Here is a 16368-nt window from a genome sequence, read left to right on the forward strand (position 1 = left end):
CTGCTCTGATACTGTTTTAGCTTGTTCAGCTAGTTGCCTTCTTAGCTCAGCAATTTCAGCTTTCAGCTCTCTAATAACCATGAGATAATTAGAATTTTCTTCCATATTCTCATTTGTTGTTCCTGCATTTCTGATTACAATTTTTTCAAATTCTTTACTCACTCCTGTTATTATTTCCTTAGCTAATGTTTGGATGTTGAACTCGTTGTTTTGTGCTTCACCCTCTGGAGGACTTTTAGCTGGACTCTTGTCCTGGTTTGAGTCTCCAATATTTTTTCTTGTTGTTTTAACCATTTTATATATTATGTTATGAGTTCCCTTTATCAGTACTTTTCAAATTATTGATCACTATTGCCTGGATTGACTTGTGTCTAAGTAATTTAATTAAAGGGTTTACCGTGGTGGAAGTTAGCAGTTTTTTCAATCCCTGAGTTGGAGCTCAGTGGTGTAAAAGCCTCTTTGTTTTTCTTCCCTGTAGGCTATGGGAGCCTGAGGGCTTTTAAACTATCAATAGGCTTCTTAGCTTAATCACTGACTCCTGACCAAGAGATAAAGCGTGGTGTGGCAGAGATAATCCAGTGATTATGCAAAGAGACTTTCACAGCCCCTCAGCTATGCCACTGAGGTATAGGTCTTCTCCTGAGTTTCCTGGTTAGATGTCTGTCCCCTGGTGTCCCTCCCTGTTGCTGCTCCAGATTCTGAGGGTAGTAGTAATGGAGACTCAGAGTTGCACTTGGTGAGTCTCTGGGGAGTCCTTTCCTCCCTTCAGCTGTCCCCTTGTTGTGGAGCAGACTGGAGGTGGTGTCTCCACTGATAAACTGTTGAACTGTTAGCAGTCACTTAATCTCTCCTTAGGCCCCTCTCTCCTCTGTCACCAGCCACACGTGTTTGTACTCACGGGTGATTTGCTGGGTTCCTGTGGTCATTCTAGTCCTGTCTTGTTTCGGTCCAGGTGGTCTCCTTTGGTATTCCTAGTTGATCCGGGAGAGGAGAGGAGAGAAAGCGATCTGCTGCTCGTAGCTCCGCCTCCGGAAGTCAGATCCTAGATATATTTTTATGAGAGACCAGAGCATAATCTTCATATGTGGTACATTGAATGTGGGAAGTGAACTTGGGACTTGATTTATCCCAGTCCTTTCCTTTACCCACTGGGCTATTTTCCCTGCCTTCTCCAGCTGAAGTATAGTCTTTAGGACTGAAAATGGTCACAGTTCACATTCTAAGCCTCATATTCACTCATCACCTACACTAAGTGAGGGATATAGCCTATACTGAAGGAATTAAGGTTGATAGGGAGCATAGAAAGAGAAAAACATGCTCATCTTTGCTATCTTGGCTTAGTCTGTCTTTTAAGACTTTGTGGTATATATATTTTTTGTTTGTTTGTTTTTGTTTTACCAGAGCACTGCTCAGCTCCAATTCATAGTGTTATGGGGGATTGAACCTGGTACTTTTTGGGCTTCAGGGTTAGATGTCTCTTTGCATAATCATTATGCTTTCTCCCCCCGCCCTGGGATCTAACTCTTAATGTCTATCACTAGGCCCAATAACTTCAGCTCAGGTTGATATTCATTAAAACAGGGTGAGATTTTGTTCATAAAGTGATCAGAATCCAGCATGGACCCTGATCCATAAGGCAGACTTCAGAAATAGTGTGCAAAAGGACCCCACAAGCAATACTGTGCTATATGTACTTGAAATAAGATATATTTACTTGACTTTGCAAGTAGTCTACTAGTCTTACACTAGATGTTTAAGATTATTTACTGCTCTACCTGCTTCATTTGCAAATGATTAAGTTACAGGTTTGGAGTTTTAAAAGCAGTAAATCACAAGACATCAAACACTGAATTCAACATCCTCTAAAACTGACATTTGTATATTCTAGGAATACCCCAGAAGAGCTTGTCCTGCTCTGAGGAATTCAAGGAATTGATGGACTTGCCTACATTTGGAGCCAGAAACTTAAAACAGCATCTAGCCAAAACCAAGTCCTCAGGTAGCACCAGGGTGTGCCTGCCCTCATGTTTACTCAGACCTGTGTCCCTGAGGCCTATCAGGACCTTCAATCTGTGCCTTGTGTTCTAGGCATCATGGGGAGCCCAGCACCTGCTATTCAGTCTATCTCTGCCTCAGCACTCTTGAAGCAGCAGAAACAACAAATGTTAGAGATGAGGAGAAAGAAATCAGAAGAAATCCAGAAAAGGTAGTAGATTTCATACTCCTAAATAACTCATCCTCAGATTGTCTTAAGAGATTTCAGAAAACATATGGTTCTCTGATTTATCTTCAGCTCATGCAAATCTTTTACCTCTTAGAAGAAATTTATCACTTTAGGTTTTGGATGATTTAGCACATTATTAACTTTGAACTCTTTAAAGTAATTGTAACACAAATAAATAGCATATATGGCTATATTTCTTGACTTAGGCTAGTGAATCCTGAGACAATTTGCTGCAGGCTTCTATAATTAAGTATCACGGTAGAAAAGAGACAGGAGTTAGTCAAGAAGAAGATTCTGTGAGAGAGGAAAGTGTGTGTTGATTCATTTGGTTCCTGTTTCTCATTTTTATCACAGTGGCTTTTTAAGAGCCAATCTAGTAGGTGCTATGGTTGTTCACATAAATGATAAAACAAAGCATTTAAGTCACTAAGATGGAGTCATCTTAGAGGCCAAATTAAGTAGAAATAAGGGATCCAATGATTGGAGAGAGAGAGAACAGGATGTAGCTCACTCAATAAAGTGTACACTTTACTTTGTGGAAGAACCAAGGTTCAAGCCCCCACAAGTTAAAGCACAGATACAAGAAAGCACCAGATCTAGCCAGAGGACTGGATATTCAATCACCAACTAAAGATGGCACTTCTACAGGACTGTGCTCTATTGCTGACACCCACTGATAAAAACACCTCTACTGATAAGACTAGTATCTAGTTTTAAATTAGTAAAACAATTAAAGCTCAATGAAAAATTAGCTAACTGAAGAGTTATGTAGTTAATATTGTTCTTACTGTGTGCTTATCTGAACTATTGGTTCCTTTATTTATTAACAAATATTTATCAGTTGTTGGTCTGTAGGCAGTCTTCATGTCTGCATATTTCTTTAAAGATTTCTTCAAAGCTCCAGTGAGGCCAAGAACCCAGTTGTGCCATCCTCCTCTCAACAGCCCCCTTCCCAGTCTCCACCAGCGGGCACTGAATTTCCTAGACTAGAAAGAACCCCAGGAGCTCACACACCCAAGCTTGGGCGAGGCATCTCAGAAGGAGATGATGTCATCTTTTTTGATGAATCACCACCACCAAGACCAAAACTAAGTGCTTTAGCAGAAGCCAAAAAGGTAACTGGGGTCTGTGTTCTTCAATGCAAATCGTATTTGCATTCTCTAAGACATCACTGGAGTTTTAAAACTTTCTATACCTGTAACCAAGAAAGGCCAACATCTAACTGTTGTTTGCAATACATGGCAATTATAAAGGAGTTTTATGGGATAATGATGTCAACATAATGACTTTAATTTTTTTTTTCTTTTTTATTAGGTGCCAGGGAGTAAACTCAGAGCTTTGTGTATATGTGATGCTACTGAATTGAGCCCTTGCCCTAATTTCTACTCTATGTTTAGGGAAAAAAGAAGGGAAGGGTAGTTTTTTTTTGGGGGGGAATCACAGTATGACTTCACCACCTACTGAACTCTTATGGTGTTACCATGTAGTGCAGGGATGCCTAACAGAGCTTGTGCTGACTCCACTGAACCATCTCCCAACCCTCAATGCTTTTAATGTAATCTGAGAAAAGTAGCTGTTATCTCAACACTTTTTGTCAGACTGATAGCTAAACACACTGGAGTTAGTGGGAAAATTCTTAGAATTGAGATAAGATTATAACAATGGTTTAAAGAATCCTTTGTTAAAAGACTTGTTATACAGGAACCCAATGTAGATGGGTGAAATGTGAGTTGCTCTGATACAGGTAGGAGTAGGAATGACTCCAACAGTGGCACCTACTGACCTACACCTACTCAGCAGACTCTGCCTCTCCCTTCCCTGGGTCAGCCTGAGTCCACCAGTTGAGCCTCTTATCTCTTTGTTGTGGTCAACAACTAGAATCATGTTAAGTGCAGACGCTGGCTTTGGATATTATAATGATTCCTTGGATTTATTTCAGTTCCTCTGTACCTATTTATGTATGTTGCTTGTAATATGCAGGGATATCCTTTGTATGCCTTATCTCATTTCCCCCACACAACTACAACTTAAAAGGTCAAAATACTGTAAATAATGTAAAACTGAAACTGAAAATTAAGCAGCTATAGTCACAAAACTGGACTTCTATTTTGATTCTGATTCTCCCAGCCCTCCCTTCCTCCCTCCCTCCCTGCCTGCCTGCCTGCCTGCCTGCCTACTCCTCCTCCCCTCCCTCCCTTCCTCCCTTCCTTCCTTTCTTTTTTCATCAAGCACTACTCAGCTCTGACTTAATGAGCTGGGAATCAGTCCTGGGACCTCTCTCATTCAAATCCTTTGCACTACTGCTGCACCATCCCCTGGCAGAATCTGATAGTAAAACAAACTTACACAACATTTATCTTGATTCCTTTGTGTGCCTGGAACACTATGACCTAGCTGATGTTAACCTTATTGTATTTAAATAAGTCAGATTATATTTGTTTTAGCTTATATAACTGTCACCAAGGCTTTAAATTATGATTGTTTTACAAATGCTAAGTAAAGTGAAGTCATATCTTGCCAACTTATTTGGGAACAGTCAGAAGTCACTAGTTAATTATGGAAAGGAGTCTGTATAGATGCTGATCATTTAAGTTTTTTTTTTTTTATCTCCTGTTTTTTTTTTTGGTGTGTGTGTGTGTGTGTGTTTCTAGTTAGCTGCTATTAAGAAGTTAAAGGCAAAGGGCCAAATTCTTACAAAAACAGATCCAAACACCATTAAAAAGAAGCACAAAGACCTCCAGGAAATACTGGAAGTGAAGGAGCGCGTAGAGAAGAATGCCTCACTTTCTCCTCCAGGTATTGCAGATTTCAAAGTAGGTAATAGATAAGGGAAACCACTTAAAAAGGAAACCTTCTGAGCCTTAACCAGCATCCTTGACATTAGGAATTGCTGTTTTACTTCAAATTACCTCTATATTTAAATGTATCTGTCTACCTAGAAAGTCTACAACCAGAACAGATCTCCAATAATCCCATCAAATTTAAATTATGTGCAGTTTGGAAATTTGGAAGAATTATTCATTGCATCTTTGTACATATATAATAGTACATAGATGTACTTTGAAGGAAATATAATTCCTATAATTTGAGAATACTACTCAGTTCTGGCTATTAATGGTGGCAGGGATTGAAGCTAGAACCTCTTGCTTACAAATCCTATGTACTAACACTTTGCTATCTCCCTAATCCAGAATTCTTTGTTCTAAATTGACCTATTTTTTAAATAAGAATATTTATTCTCATTATTTGAGACAATGAAAAATCAAGAGGAGAGAGCGAGGTAGAAAGAGAAGCTCACAGCGCTATTTCACCACTTGTAAAAGTTTTCCCCTATAGAAAGGGACCAGAAGCTTGAACCCAGTCATTGTGCATTGTAACATGTACAACAACAACATGGGCCATTACCTGGTACCTCCTATTTTATTTATTTATTTATTTGTTTTTGCCTCCAGGGTTGTCACTGGGGCTTGGTGCCTGCACTACAAATCTACTACTCCTGGAGGCCATTTTTCCCATTTTGTTGCCCTTGTTGTTGTTGTTATTGTTATTGTTGCCACTGCTGTTGCTGTTGGATAGGACAGAGAGAAATCAAGAGAGGAAGGGGAAAGAAAGATAAGACACCTGCAGACCTGCTTCACTGCCTGTGAAGTGACCTCCCCTGCAGGTAAGGAACCAGGGATTTAAACTGGGATCCTTATGCTGGTTCTTGCACTTCATGCATGTGCGCCAAACCCGCTGCACTACTGCCCAGCCCCCCATTTTGTTTTTCAAACTCTCAAGTTAGTATCATTTTTACTTTAGTTTGTAAATAGGATTGTTGTTGTCTTATCATAATCCTAATTTAAGGTGAAAAAGATTTTTAATTCTATAGTCAAATTTGGTACCACCCTAGCCCTTACCCCACAGTGGTTTAGTTTCTTATTCTCAGCACACTTCCAAGAGCTCTCCTCTGCTGCTACCCAGGTTCTCAGTTTGCAGGGCCTAAATGCAGAGAAACTAGCAGGAAGCCCAGTCAGTGGGCACAGTGGCTTCCTGGAGTTCCTTTGTGCTAGCTAATAGTTTTCTTTCCTCCTCCAGCTGAGGATGAATTGGAACCTGCCAAGAAGAAAAGGAGAGAACAGCTTGCCTACCTGGAATCTGAAGAATTTCAGAAAATTCTAAAGGCAAAATCTAAACACACAGGGATCATAAAAGAGGTAAGAGTCCAGAAATCACAGAAGATAGAGATGTTCTTCAGACTGTGAGTGAGAAGCAGTTTCTTTTACCTAAACTAATTGTAAATTATATCTGTTTACTTGAGTTTGCTTAGAAAACATGGATATTTATAGTAGATTCTAATTTGTCCTTGTTCTCACACTGAAGCATATAATTTATGTGTATTTTTAAAATATGTATTTATTTCATGAGAGAGCGGTCAGTGAGAGCTCAGTTCTGGCATACCCAGTACAGGGGCTCTAACCTTGGGGCTAGGGTGGGGGACACAAATTCTAGTCCAGTGCACTGTTGCTGAGCCACCTCCTTGACCATAGAAGTGTGTGTGTGTGTGTGTGTGTGTGTGTTTCCCTTATTAGTCATTTATAATAATATAAGATAATTTGGGTATAGTTCTATCCCACTCCCACTAGGAAATTTCTAATTTCTGTGCTTGCTCCCCCCAAACCCCCAAGACAAACATTATAGTTCTTCCAAGGTCTTAAAGATGGCTTTTTTTTTTAAATCTCCATAGTGGGGCTAGCTCCTTGCACTACAAATCCACTGCTCCTGGAGGCCATTTTTTTCCCCATTTTTGTTGCCCTTGTTGTCCTTGTTGTTATTGTTATTGCTGTTGTTGGATAGGACAGAGAGAAATCAAGAGGGGGAGAGAAATATAGACACCTGAAGACCTGCTTCACCACTTGTGAAGCGACCCCCCCTTGCAGGTGGGGAGCCAGGGGCTCAAACCTGGATCCTTAAGCTGGCCCTTGGGCTTCTCGCCATATGGGCTTAACCCGCTGTGCTACCACCTGGCCCTCTGCTTCTTTTTTTTTAAACAAGTTTGTATGTTTCAGTTTTCTGTTTTACATATGAGTGAAACCATCTGCTAGTTGTCATTCACTTCCTTGCTTACTTCACTAAGCATAGTCACCTCCATTTTCATCTTTTTGTCCTGAATGACACAATAGTGCCTTTTTTAATTGCCAAGCAGTATTCTATTGGTATATGTCCCTTAACTTCTTTATCCAGTCATCTGTTCATAGGCATTTAGGTAGCTTCTACATTTTTGGCTGTTGTGAATAATACAACTATGAAATGGGAGGTGCATATGTCCCATCAAACTAATGTTTTCAATAATGTATTTTTCAAGGATGCATTTATTTTTAGGAGAGAGTGATCAGAGCTCTGCTTTAGCCTGTGTTTTTCCAGAGATAAAACTTGGTTCCTCATTCATGCAAATCCTTTGTTTTAACACTAAACCACTTCATTAGCTGTCATTTAGTTTTATTTAAATAAGCTTCAGTATTATGGAGATGTGTACCTGTAGTTAAGACTATGATCTTCACATTTAAGTGACTCTCTATTATTCCTGCTTTACAAATAATTTTAATATTGGTATTTCAAATGCTCTAAATCAATAGTTATTAACCCAACACAGGTTCCTTTTCCACAATAAGTATTTTGTATTCTATCCCTTGTTATCTTGAAATAAAGTTGTCAATTATATAAATTACCTACCTAGTAGTTTCAGAAACATCAGCAAAATAATAAGGAACATGAAGAAAAAAGGAAAATATTTAGTCATCAGGAACATGGATCAGGAAAGTTCAGGATTTGGATGTGTGAGAGCCAGATGTATACATGAACACTGAGCAGTGGTGTTTCTCTCTCTCTCTCTCTCTCTCTCTCACACACACACACACACACACACACACACAAATAAATACACAAGTGAATGATTTTCTAAAGGAAGGAAATGTAATAAAACTATGTATTTTGGGATATGGGAAATGGCTCACCAAGTAGTACGCATGCTTCACTGTGCATAAGAACCTAGATTCAAGCCCCCACACCACATGGGGACATTATGTTCAACACCAGGGGAAGCTTCGTGAATAGTGGAGCAATGCTGTGGTGTCTCTTCATCTCTCATCTCTCCTTCTCTGTTTCCCCCTGAAATTAAAAGGAATAAAGAAAAGAGTCGTCCAGGGGTGGTGGAATTGCACAGGCAAGCAGAAAACCCTGACTCCTAACAAACAAATGTATTCTGTTATTTGAGTGCATGTGAAAAGCTGCTCTAGAAAAATGAAGTACTTCGAGACTTGAATTTGCACATATAAGTGAAACAGATTCATAGAGGTATAACTTAAATACCATGAGCGAGACCAGACCACCACAACACTCTGACATATATACTTGATCCTGGAGATTGAACCTTCCCACATGCAAGTCCAGCCTCTAGTACCAGGCCACTTCCCTGATTGAAATTCTTAAAGAGAATTTATTTTTTTTATTTCATTTAATTGATTCATTCATTTATTTGCCTGCCATCAGGCTCTGTGCCTGCAAGACAAATCCACCACTCCTAGCAGCAATCTTTTCCTTTATTATTTTTATTTTGTTTGATAGAACAGAGAGAAATTGAGGTGGAAGAGGGAGACAGAAGGAAAGGAGACCTGGCAGTGGTGCACCCGGTTAAGTACACGCATTACACTGCTCAAAGACCCAGGTTCAATCTCCTGGTCCCCCACCTACAGTGAGGAAGCTTTATGAATGGTAAAGCAGGACTGTAGGTGTCCTTCTGTCTCTTTCCCTCTTTATCTTCCCCTTCCCTCCCCCTCTCAATTTCTCTTTGTCTGTACCCAATAATAAATCATTAAAAAAAAGAAAAGAGGGAGTCGGGCGGTAGCCCAGCGGGTTAAGCACACGTGGTGCAAAGAGCAAGAACCAGCGTAAACACCCCGGTTCGAGCCACCTGCTCCCCACCTGGTGAAGCAGGTCTGCAGGTGTCTCTCTTTCTCTCCCCCTCTCTGTCTTCCCCTCCTCCTCTCCATTTCTCTCTGTCCTATCCAACAATGACGACATCAATAACAACAATAATAACTACAACAATAATGAAAAACAACAAGGGCAACAAAAGGGAAAATAAATAAATAAATAAATAAATATAAAAAATAATTTAAAAAAATTAAAAAGAAAAGAAAAAATCAACCTTTTGGGGGTTGGGCGGTGGCGCAGTGGGTTAAGCGCACGTGGCACAAAGCGCACAGACCGGCATAAGGATACTGGTTCGAGCCCCCGGCTCCCCACATGCAGGGGAGTCGCTTCACAGGCGGTGAAGCAGGTCTGCAGGTGTCTATCTTTCTCTCCCCCTCTCTGTCTTCCCCTCCTCTCTCCATTTCTTTCTGTCCTGTCCAGTAACGAACAACATCAACAATGGTAATAATAATAACCACAACGAGGCTACAACAACAAGGGCAACAAAAGGGGGAAAAATGGCCTCCAGGAGCGGTGGATTCATGGCACTGAGCCCAGCAATAACCCTGGAGGGGAAAAAAAAAATCAACCTTTAGAAAAAAAGAGAGAAGGGCAGAGGTAGCTAGTATAATGGTTATGCATAGAGACTCATGCTTGAGGCTCTGAAGTCCCAGGTTCAATCCCCTGTACTGCCATAAGCCAGAACTGGGCAGTGCTCTGGTAAAAAGAAAAAAAGAGAGGCACCAGCATTGTTTCACTGCTCATGAAATTTCTCCCCAGTAGGTGGGGAACAGGGGCTTGAACCTGAATTCTTGGACATGGTAACATGTGTGCTCAACTGGTTGAGCCACTTCCTGACACCCCCACCCACCCCCCAGAGACTAATATACCTGACTAACGTACCTGAGTACGTTGTCCCACCACACACACAGGAGTTGCCACCTTGCACTCTCAGAGCAGTTGAAGAATATCAAACCATGCACAAATATTCTAGAACTGTATACAGAGCAGGTGGGCTTTAGGACTGTAATCAAATTTTACACCCACACAGGTGCCTTCTAGACATTTAGAGAAAATCTTTGTTGTTTGAGGCTGTTCCATGCATTGCAGGATATGTGGCACCTCTGGTCCCAGCAAGTAACGGTGGTAGCAATCACTAGGGTAACAGATTTTCAGAATGTCTCCGTCAAGACAGTACTGCCCTCTCTAGTACCCAAATTATATAATCTACTCTTACTTTGATGAATAACTCAGGAGACAGTTATGCTATAGCTTTCCATGGGACTTGAAGCTCATTCCAGAGAGAAGCTGAGCCAACCCTGAAGGCCTGTAACCTCTGTCCTCTCATGGCCACCAAAGACTCAATGTCCTCCTGCTGCTGCAGTGACTCCAGAGTAGTGGCTGTATTCTGGTTCGAGCTCCTGGCTCTCCACTGCAGGGGGGTCACTTTGCAAGTGGTGAAACAGGTCTGCAGGTGTCTGTCTTTCTCTCCCCCTCTCTGTCTTTCCCTCCTTAATTTCTCTCTGTCCTATCCTATAAAATGGAAAAACTGCCTTCAAGAGCAGTGGATTCATAGTGCCGGCACCAAGCCCCAGTGATTACCCTACAGGCAAAAAAAAAAGTCTATCTACTTGTGGTTTGCAGCTCACTGAACTTTTAGCAAGTGACCATGTAACAGCTTGTCTCCTCATTTCTGTTGTGATGCTTATTGATCTGTGAGTAGATACAATCCCTACAAGCTCTCCCAAGATTTCCCATGTGTCTTGTCCATCCAGGCTGAGGCTGAGCTGCAGGAACGCTACTTTGAACCACTGGTGAAAAAGGAACAAATGGAAGAAAAGATGAGAAGCATCAGAGAAGTGAAGTGTCGAGTTGTGACCTGTAAGACAGTGAGTAACTGCCCTCAAGGAGCGGGGGTCTGCATGTGTGGAACATGAGCCTTGGCCCTGAGCAAAGTCCTGCATAGGCCTTTTCATGAGACTGGAAGACAGACTGCCATCCAGAGCCAAGGAGCTGACACTGAGTGCTGGTGGAGAGAGTTGGTGGGGAGATTCTCATTTATCCACAGCTTCCCATTTTGCCAAGAAGCCTTTCTTCCCTTTGACCACTGGACTTAACTTTTTCTGTCTCCTAAGTTTCTGACACATATGAATACTTACTCCATAGTCCCTGGGCCTTGATCTAATGAATTGATTGATACCCTATAATGCCAAATAACCCCATATCTTAAGTCAGATAGTATTTTGGGGGGCAGGAGATAGCTCACACTACTGTATATGAGACCCTGGGCTTAAACCCCACCATCACATGGGAGCACCATGGACAGCACTGAGGAAGCTCCATGGATCCTGTGGGGGCAGTGCTATGGTTTCCTTCCTCTTTCCAACCTCCCATACCTCCTCCTTACCCCACCCCCACCCCCACACACACAAAAGTAAAGAATCAAAAAATTGGCTATGGGTTGGCTGTATATTGGTGGCATTGCACATGCATGAGACCTCAGATTCATTACCCAGCACCACAAAAATTAGTAATAACTTAGTTCCGCCTGCACCTGTAACCTCCTGAGATGTGCCTGGATTTCATGCAGTGTGGGCATTCATTTGGGAGAGGGTGGCCCAGCCCTTTGCTCTTCCACTTTGAGGGTCTTTCCTCTGTACCTCATGCAATCACTGGAAACATGGCACTGTCCTCACACCTTATGACCCTCACTCACCTTCTCTTGTTCTTTTCAGTCCATTTGGGAATCAAAACTTAAAGTAAATTACTGTCTTGGTTTTGCTGCTTACAAAATAGAAAAAATGAAGCTTATATCATTCTCGGGTACCAGAAAGAGACTTAAGAAAAAATGAAAGAGACTTTTTCAGAAACCCAAGAAAGCCAAAGAGCCATTGATCAAATGCCTGAAGTGGGTCCTGGCCACAGACTCCTCTAAGCTAATACTATGGACCAGCTGCTGTGCCATAGAGATTTCTAGCACTTCCCTTCCTCTGTCCTTTCTGCCTACAGTCTCCATGCCTTGGGCATTTGCTCCATCTATGGCATGGCCCAACCAGGAATCTGGGCAAACAAGAAATTTTGGGGTTGCTTTGGGCAGAGGATAAGGGGTCAGCTCCACTGGCTATGATCTGAGTGTTTGAGAGGGATGTTCTCTGGGGACAGATGGCCCTGCAGCAATTGAGAAGGTCCCTTGCCGAGCTCCCCACTGAGTTTTTGCTGTCATTTCCTACAGTGTGCCTACACCCACTTCAAGCCCCTGGAGACATGTGTCAGCGAGAATCACGACTACCACTGGCACGATGGTGTGAAAAGGTTCTTCAAGTGCCCCTGTGGAAACAGAGCCATCGCCCTTGATAGGCTCCCCAACAAGCACTGCAGGTTGGTGATTGCTGGGCTTCTCTGTCCTATTGGTTCTGGAGCCCTTTCTCTGAGTCTGTTCTTGGTGAGGGTCATGCCTTACTGCCAAGCCTGCCTACAGTTCCTGAAGGAAGGGGTCCTGCCATGCCACACCTGCAAGTCCCTAATACTCCATACACTGAGTCCTCCAATATGAATAAATGATGATGGATAGGGAAGGAGCGGAAGGTGATATGTGTGCATTTTGGGAGAAAATAATATAAAATGTATGTTAGGGTACATACTTTTAGGGACTTAGCTTTGCTCCACTCTAAGGAGAGTCCATTGTGATTTTTTTTTTTTTAATTGAGTATGTTTTAAGTGTCTTTTGTCTTTATTTTTACTTTTCTGCAGGGTGGGGGTTGGGGGGGCCTTTGAACACAGAGCAGAGTTGCTATGTTGAACTGTTCCCATGGTACCTCATTCACAAACACTGTGTTCCCATGTGTTCCCATGGTACCTCATTCACAAACACTCTTGGTGTTAGGGTGGGGATCACCCCACAGTTGTAGGATGCTGCCTGGTCTGTTCAGTACCTTCCTCATAACTGATGTATCCCCGTAATCACCCATACTACTCCCTCCCCTAGAATCAGCTCTTCTGTTAGAATTATTCATGTCATCGTTGGGTCATTATTACTACCTTCTTGTTTGCTGTGTGGTTTGATGGTGGCTCACTGTCTGGAAACCACACTTGGCTGTCACCTCAAGTTCCTCCTAACCTGTTTATTGCCTAATTAGGAACTATCTGGCAAGTCATTTACAATCTAGTTTACAATTGAAGTTGCTATTTGTACATTGATACTTCTAAGAGAATGTAATAATAGAAGTTTATATAAAACGGGAGTATCGGGAAATTCTCTTTGGGATAATCACTTAGGAAAAAACGGAGTCAGGAGGCAGCGCAGCGGGTTAAACACAGATTACACAAAGCACAACGAGCGGCATAAGGATCCTGGGTCAAGCCCCCGACTCACCACCTGCAGGGGAGTCGCTTCACAGGCATTGAAGCTGGTCTACAGGTGTCTTTCTCTCCCCTCTCTGTCTTCTCCTCCTCTCTCCATTTCCATTTCATTTCTTTTGTCCTATCCAACGACGACATGAATAACAACAATAATAACTACAACAATAAAACAATAAGGGCAACAAAAGGAAATAAATAAATATTTAAAAAAAAGAAAAAAGGAAAGAACAGAACAGAACAGAATGCCGTCTCATCCTCCAGGAGCACTGCTAGTTTTGCAATAACAGCTGCTGTCTCTGAGCTGCTCTCCCTCTAGAGTAGAGCTTGGCAAACTATTCCAGAAGCCCTGTTTCATAAGCACTCAGCTCCACTCTTGCAACAGGAAGCAGTGAGCAGCTACAAGTAATACATAAACAGATTCTGTTCAAATGCAACTATGAGGACAGGTGACAGGCTGGGTTTACCATGTAGACTGTAATTTTCCAACTGTGACCAGACCAGTGGTTTTCATCATTGCTAATCTAGTTGGCTGTGAAAGTTCTCTCTCTCTCTCTCTCCCTCCCTCCCTCTTCCCCTCTCCCTCTCCCCCCTTGTTTCTCTGTTCTCTCCTCTTTCTCTTCCCTTCCTCCCATCTGTTACCTTTTTTTTTTTAGGGGTTAGTGGTTTGCAATACAGTTACTGAGTGTGGGTACAATTTCATCCCGTGATAGGTATCTGTGAAACTATCTCACTTCCAACTTAAGTTCTTTTCCACCATTGTACAACACTCTTTTTTTCCTCTAGGGTTATTGCTGGGCCTCGGCGCCTGCACTACAAATCCACTGTTCCTGGAGGCCATTTTTCCCATTCTATTGCCTTTGTTGTTGTTGTTATTGTTATGATTGCTGTTGTTGTTGGATAGGACAGGGAGAAATTGAGAGGGGAGAGAAAGACAGACACTTGCAGACCTGCTTCACTGTTTACACAGTGAGTGACCCCCTACAGGTGAGGAGCCAGGGCCTCGAACCGGGATCCTTATACTAGTCTATGCACTTCATGCCATGTGTGCTTAACCCAGTGCACTACCTCCCAGTCCCCCACTACTTTTTTTTTTTTTTATTTATTCCCTTTTGTTGCCCTTGTTGTTTTATTGTTGTAGTTATTATTGTTGTTGTCGTTGTTGGATAGGACAGAGAGAAATGGAGAGAGGAGGGGAAGACAGAGAGGAGGAGAGAAAGATAGACACCTGCAGACCTGCTTCACCGCCTGTGAAGCGACTCCCCTGCAGGTGGGGAGCCGGGGTTCGAACCGGGATCCTTATGCCGGTCCTTGTGCTTTGCGCCACCTGCGCTTAACCCGCTGCGCTACAGCCCGACTCCCCCGCCCCACTACTTTTTATGTGGCACTGACAAATGAACCTTGGGCCTTGTATATGGATGATACTATTAAGTGACCTCCTCTCTCTCTGTTTTGTTTGAGAGGATTTTCTTTTTTACCAGAGCACTACTTAGCTCTAGCTTATGATGGTGCTGGGAGATTGAACCTGGGGCTTTGGAACCTCAGGCATGAGAGTCTCTTTACATAACCATTATGCTATCTACCCTGCCCTCTGTTTTGTTTTGAGAGACAGACAGACAGAAGAGAGCTAATTGTAGCATGCTTCATCATCTATAGAGCTCCCCTTGGTAGTATATATGGTTTTCCCATGTGGTGCAGGGGCTCAAACCTAGGGCCTTAAGCATAAAAAGGCATATCCTCTACCTGGTGAACTATCCTCAGCGTCCTCAAATGTTCTCTCAATAGATACTGAACAAGTCTGTAAACAGGGAAGACGAGAAGTGGGCTCTAGCATGCTGACTCTTGGGAACAGAACTTTAGCTCCATAGGGAGGAAGAAGGAAACTAGTAAGACAGTTCAATAACCAGACCCTCTCAGATTCAAGGATACTGAAAGCAATATGCCCATGCCTTTGTTTCTTCTTACATGCTTTCTTTCTTCTTACATTTAACTTTGGAAAAAAAAAACAAACCTTTCCCCAAAGTAGCCATCTCCCATCTAAGGGTGGACTAAAAAAATGAGAACAATAGTCTCTTAGTGCTTTGAATTTGAGTATTACTAAAGAATTAGAGATTATGAGTATTTGGACTATGAAGAAAAAGGGGGAAAAGTTATTCAAGCCTGTGAGGTTAATTCTTTCCTGTCACAACCTTATCATCTTAGTGTTATCACAACCTGGAAAGGACACCAGACTCATCATGACTGCAGGGCAGCAGAGACCCAACTTCCTAAATCTAGTGTCTGTCAGGGTACATCATTACCTACTGAGTGCATAGTGTGTTGTGCATTACTTTTAAAAAATCCATTTCTGGGGGCCAGGCAGCAGTACACTGGGTTAAGCACACATGGTGGCCAAGTGCAAGGATCCAAGTCCCCTCCTACAGGGGGGTCACTTCGCAAGCAATGAAGCAGGTCAGCAGGTGTCTTACCTTTCTCTCCCCCTCTCTGTCTTCCCCTCCTCTCTCAATTTCTCTCTACCCTATCCAACAACAGCAGCAACAACAATGGCATAAAGATCATTTCTAGTAGCAGTGGATTTGTAGTGCAGGCACTGAGCCCCAACAATAATCCTGGAGCCCCCTCCCCCAAAAAAAAATCCACCTCTGAAGTATCTAGCTTATTATAGAGATTTAAGTGTGATTTTCAGTAGTGGCAGAGCACAGCCAGTAATGTAGCAGGTGCTTTTACCCAGTGCACTGGGGTATGTGGACCTGCACCTCACCTGAATAAACCCTCTCTTCTGTTTCAGTAATTGTGGCCTCTTCAAATGGGAACGGGATGCAATGCTAAAGGTATGC

The 16368-nt window shown here is 42.4% G+C and overlaps 2 protein-coding genes across 2 annotated transcripts in view; one reads left to right on the forward strand and one right to left on the reverse strand.

Moving 5' to 3' along the window:
- Positions 1-16368, forward strand: part of MCM10 (minichromosome maintenance 10 replication initiation factor) — a 40299-nt gene that overhangs the window by 22274 nt on the left and 1657 nt on the right. Inside the window, exons 11-18 of the mRNA XM_060192656.1 lie at positions 1889-1999; positions 2089-2206; positions 3111-3339; positions 4876-5020; positions 6302-6420; positions 10951-11064; positions 12408-12553; positions 16320-16362. Of these exons, the coding sequence (XP_060048639.1) occupies positions 1889-1999; positions 2089-2206; positions 3111-3339; positions 4876-5020; positions 6302-6420; positions 10951-11064; positions 12408-12553; positions 16320-16362 (1025 nt within the window). The remainder of the gene's footprint in view (positions 1-1888; positions 2000-2088; positions 2207-3110; positions 3340-4875; positions 5021-6301; positions 6421-10950; positions 11065-12407; positions 12554-16319; positions 16363-16368) is intronic.
- UCMA (upper zone of growth plate and cartilage matrix associated) overlaps positions 8155-16368 on the reverse strand; it is a 34422-nt gene continuing 26208 nt past the window's right edge. The window contains exon 6 of the transcript XR_009550250.1: positions 8155-8371. The gene's annotated coding sequence lies outside the window, so the exon portion shown is untranslated. The remainder of the gene's footprint in view (positions 8372-16368) is intronic.

This window comes from Erinaceus europaeus, chromosome 6 (assembly GCF_950295315.1).
Source record: "Erinaceus europaeus chromosome 6, mEriEur2.1, whole genome shotgun sequence".
In the NCBI taxonomy this organism is placed as follows: domain Eukaryota; kingdom Metazoa; phylum Chordata; class Mammalia; order Eulipotyphla; family Erinaceidae; genus Erinaceus; species Erinaceus europaeus.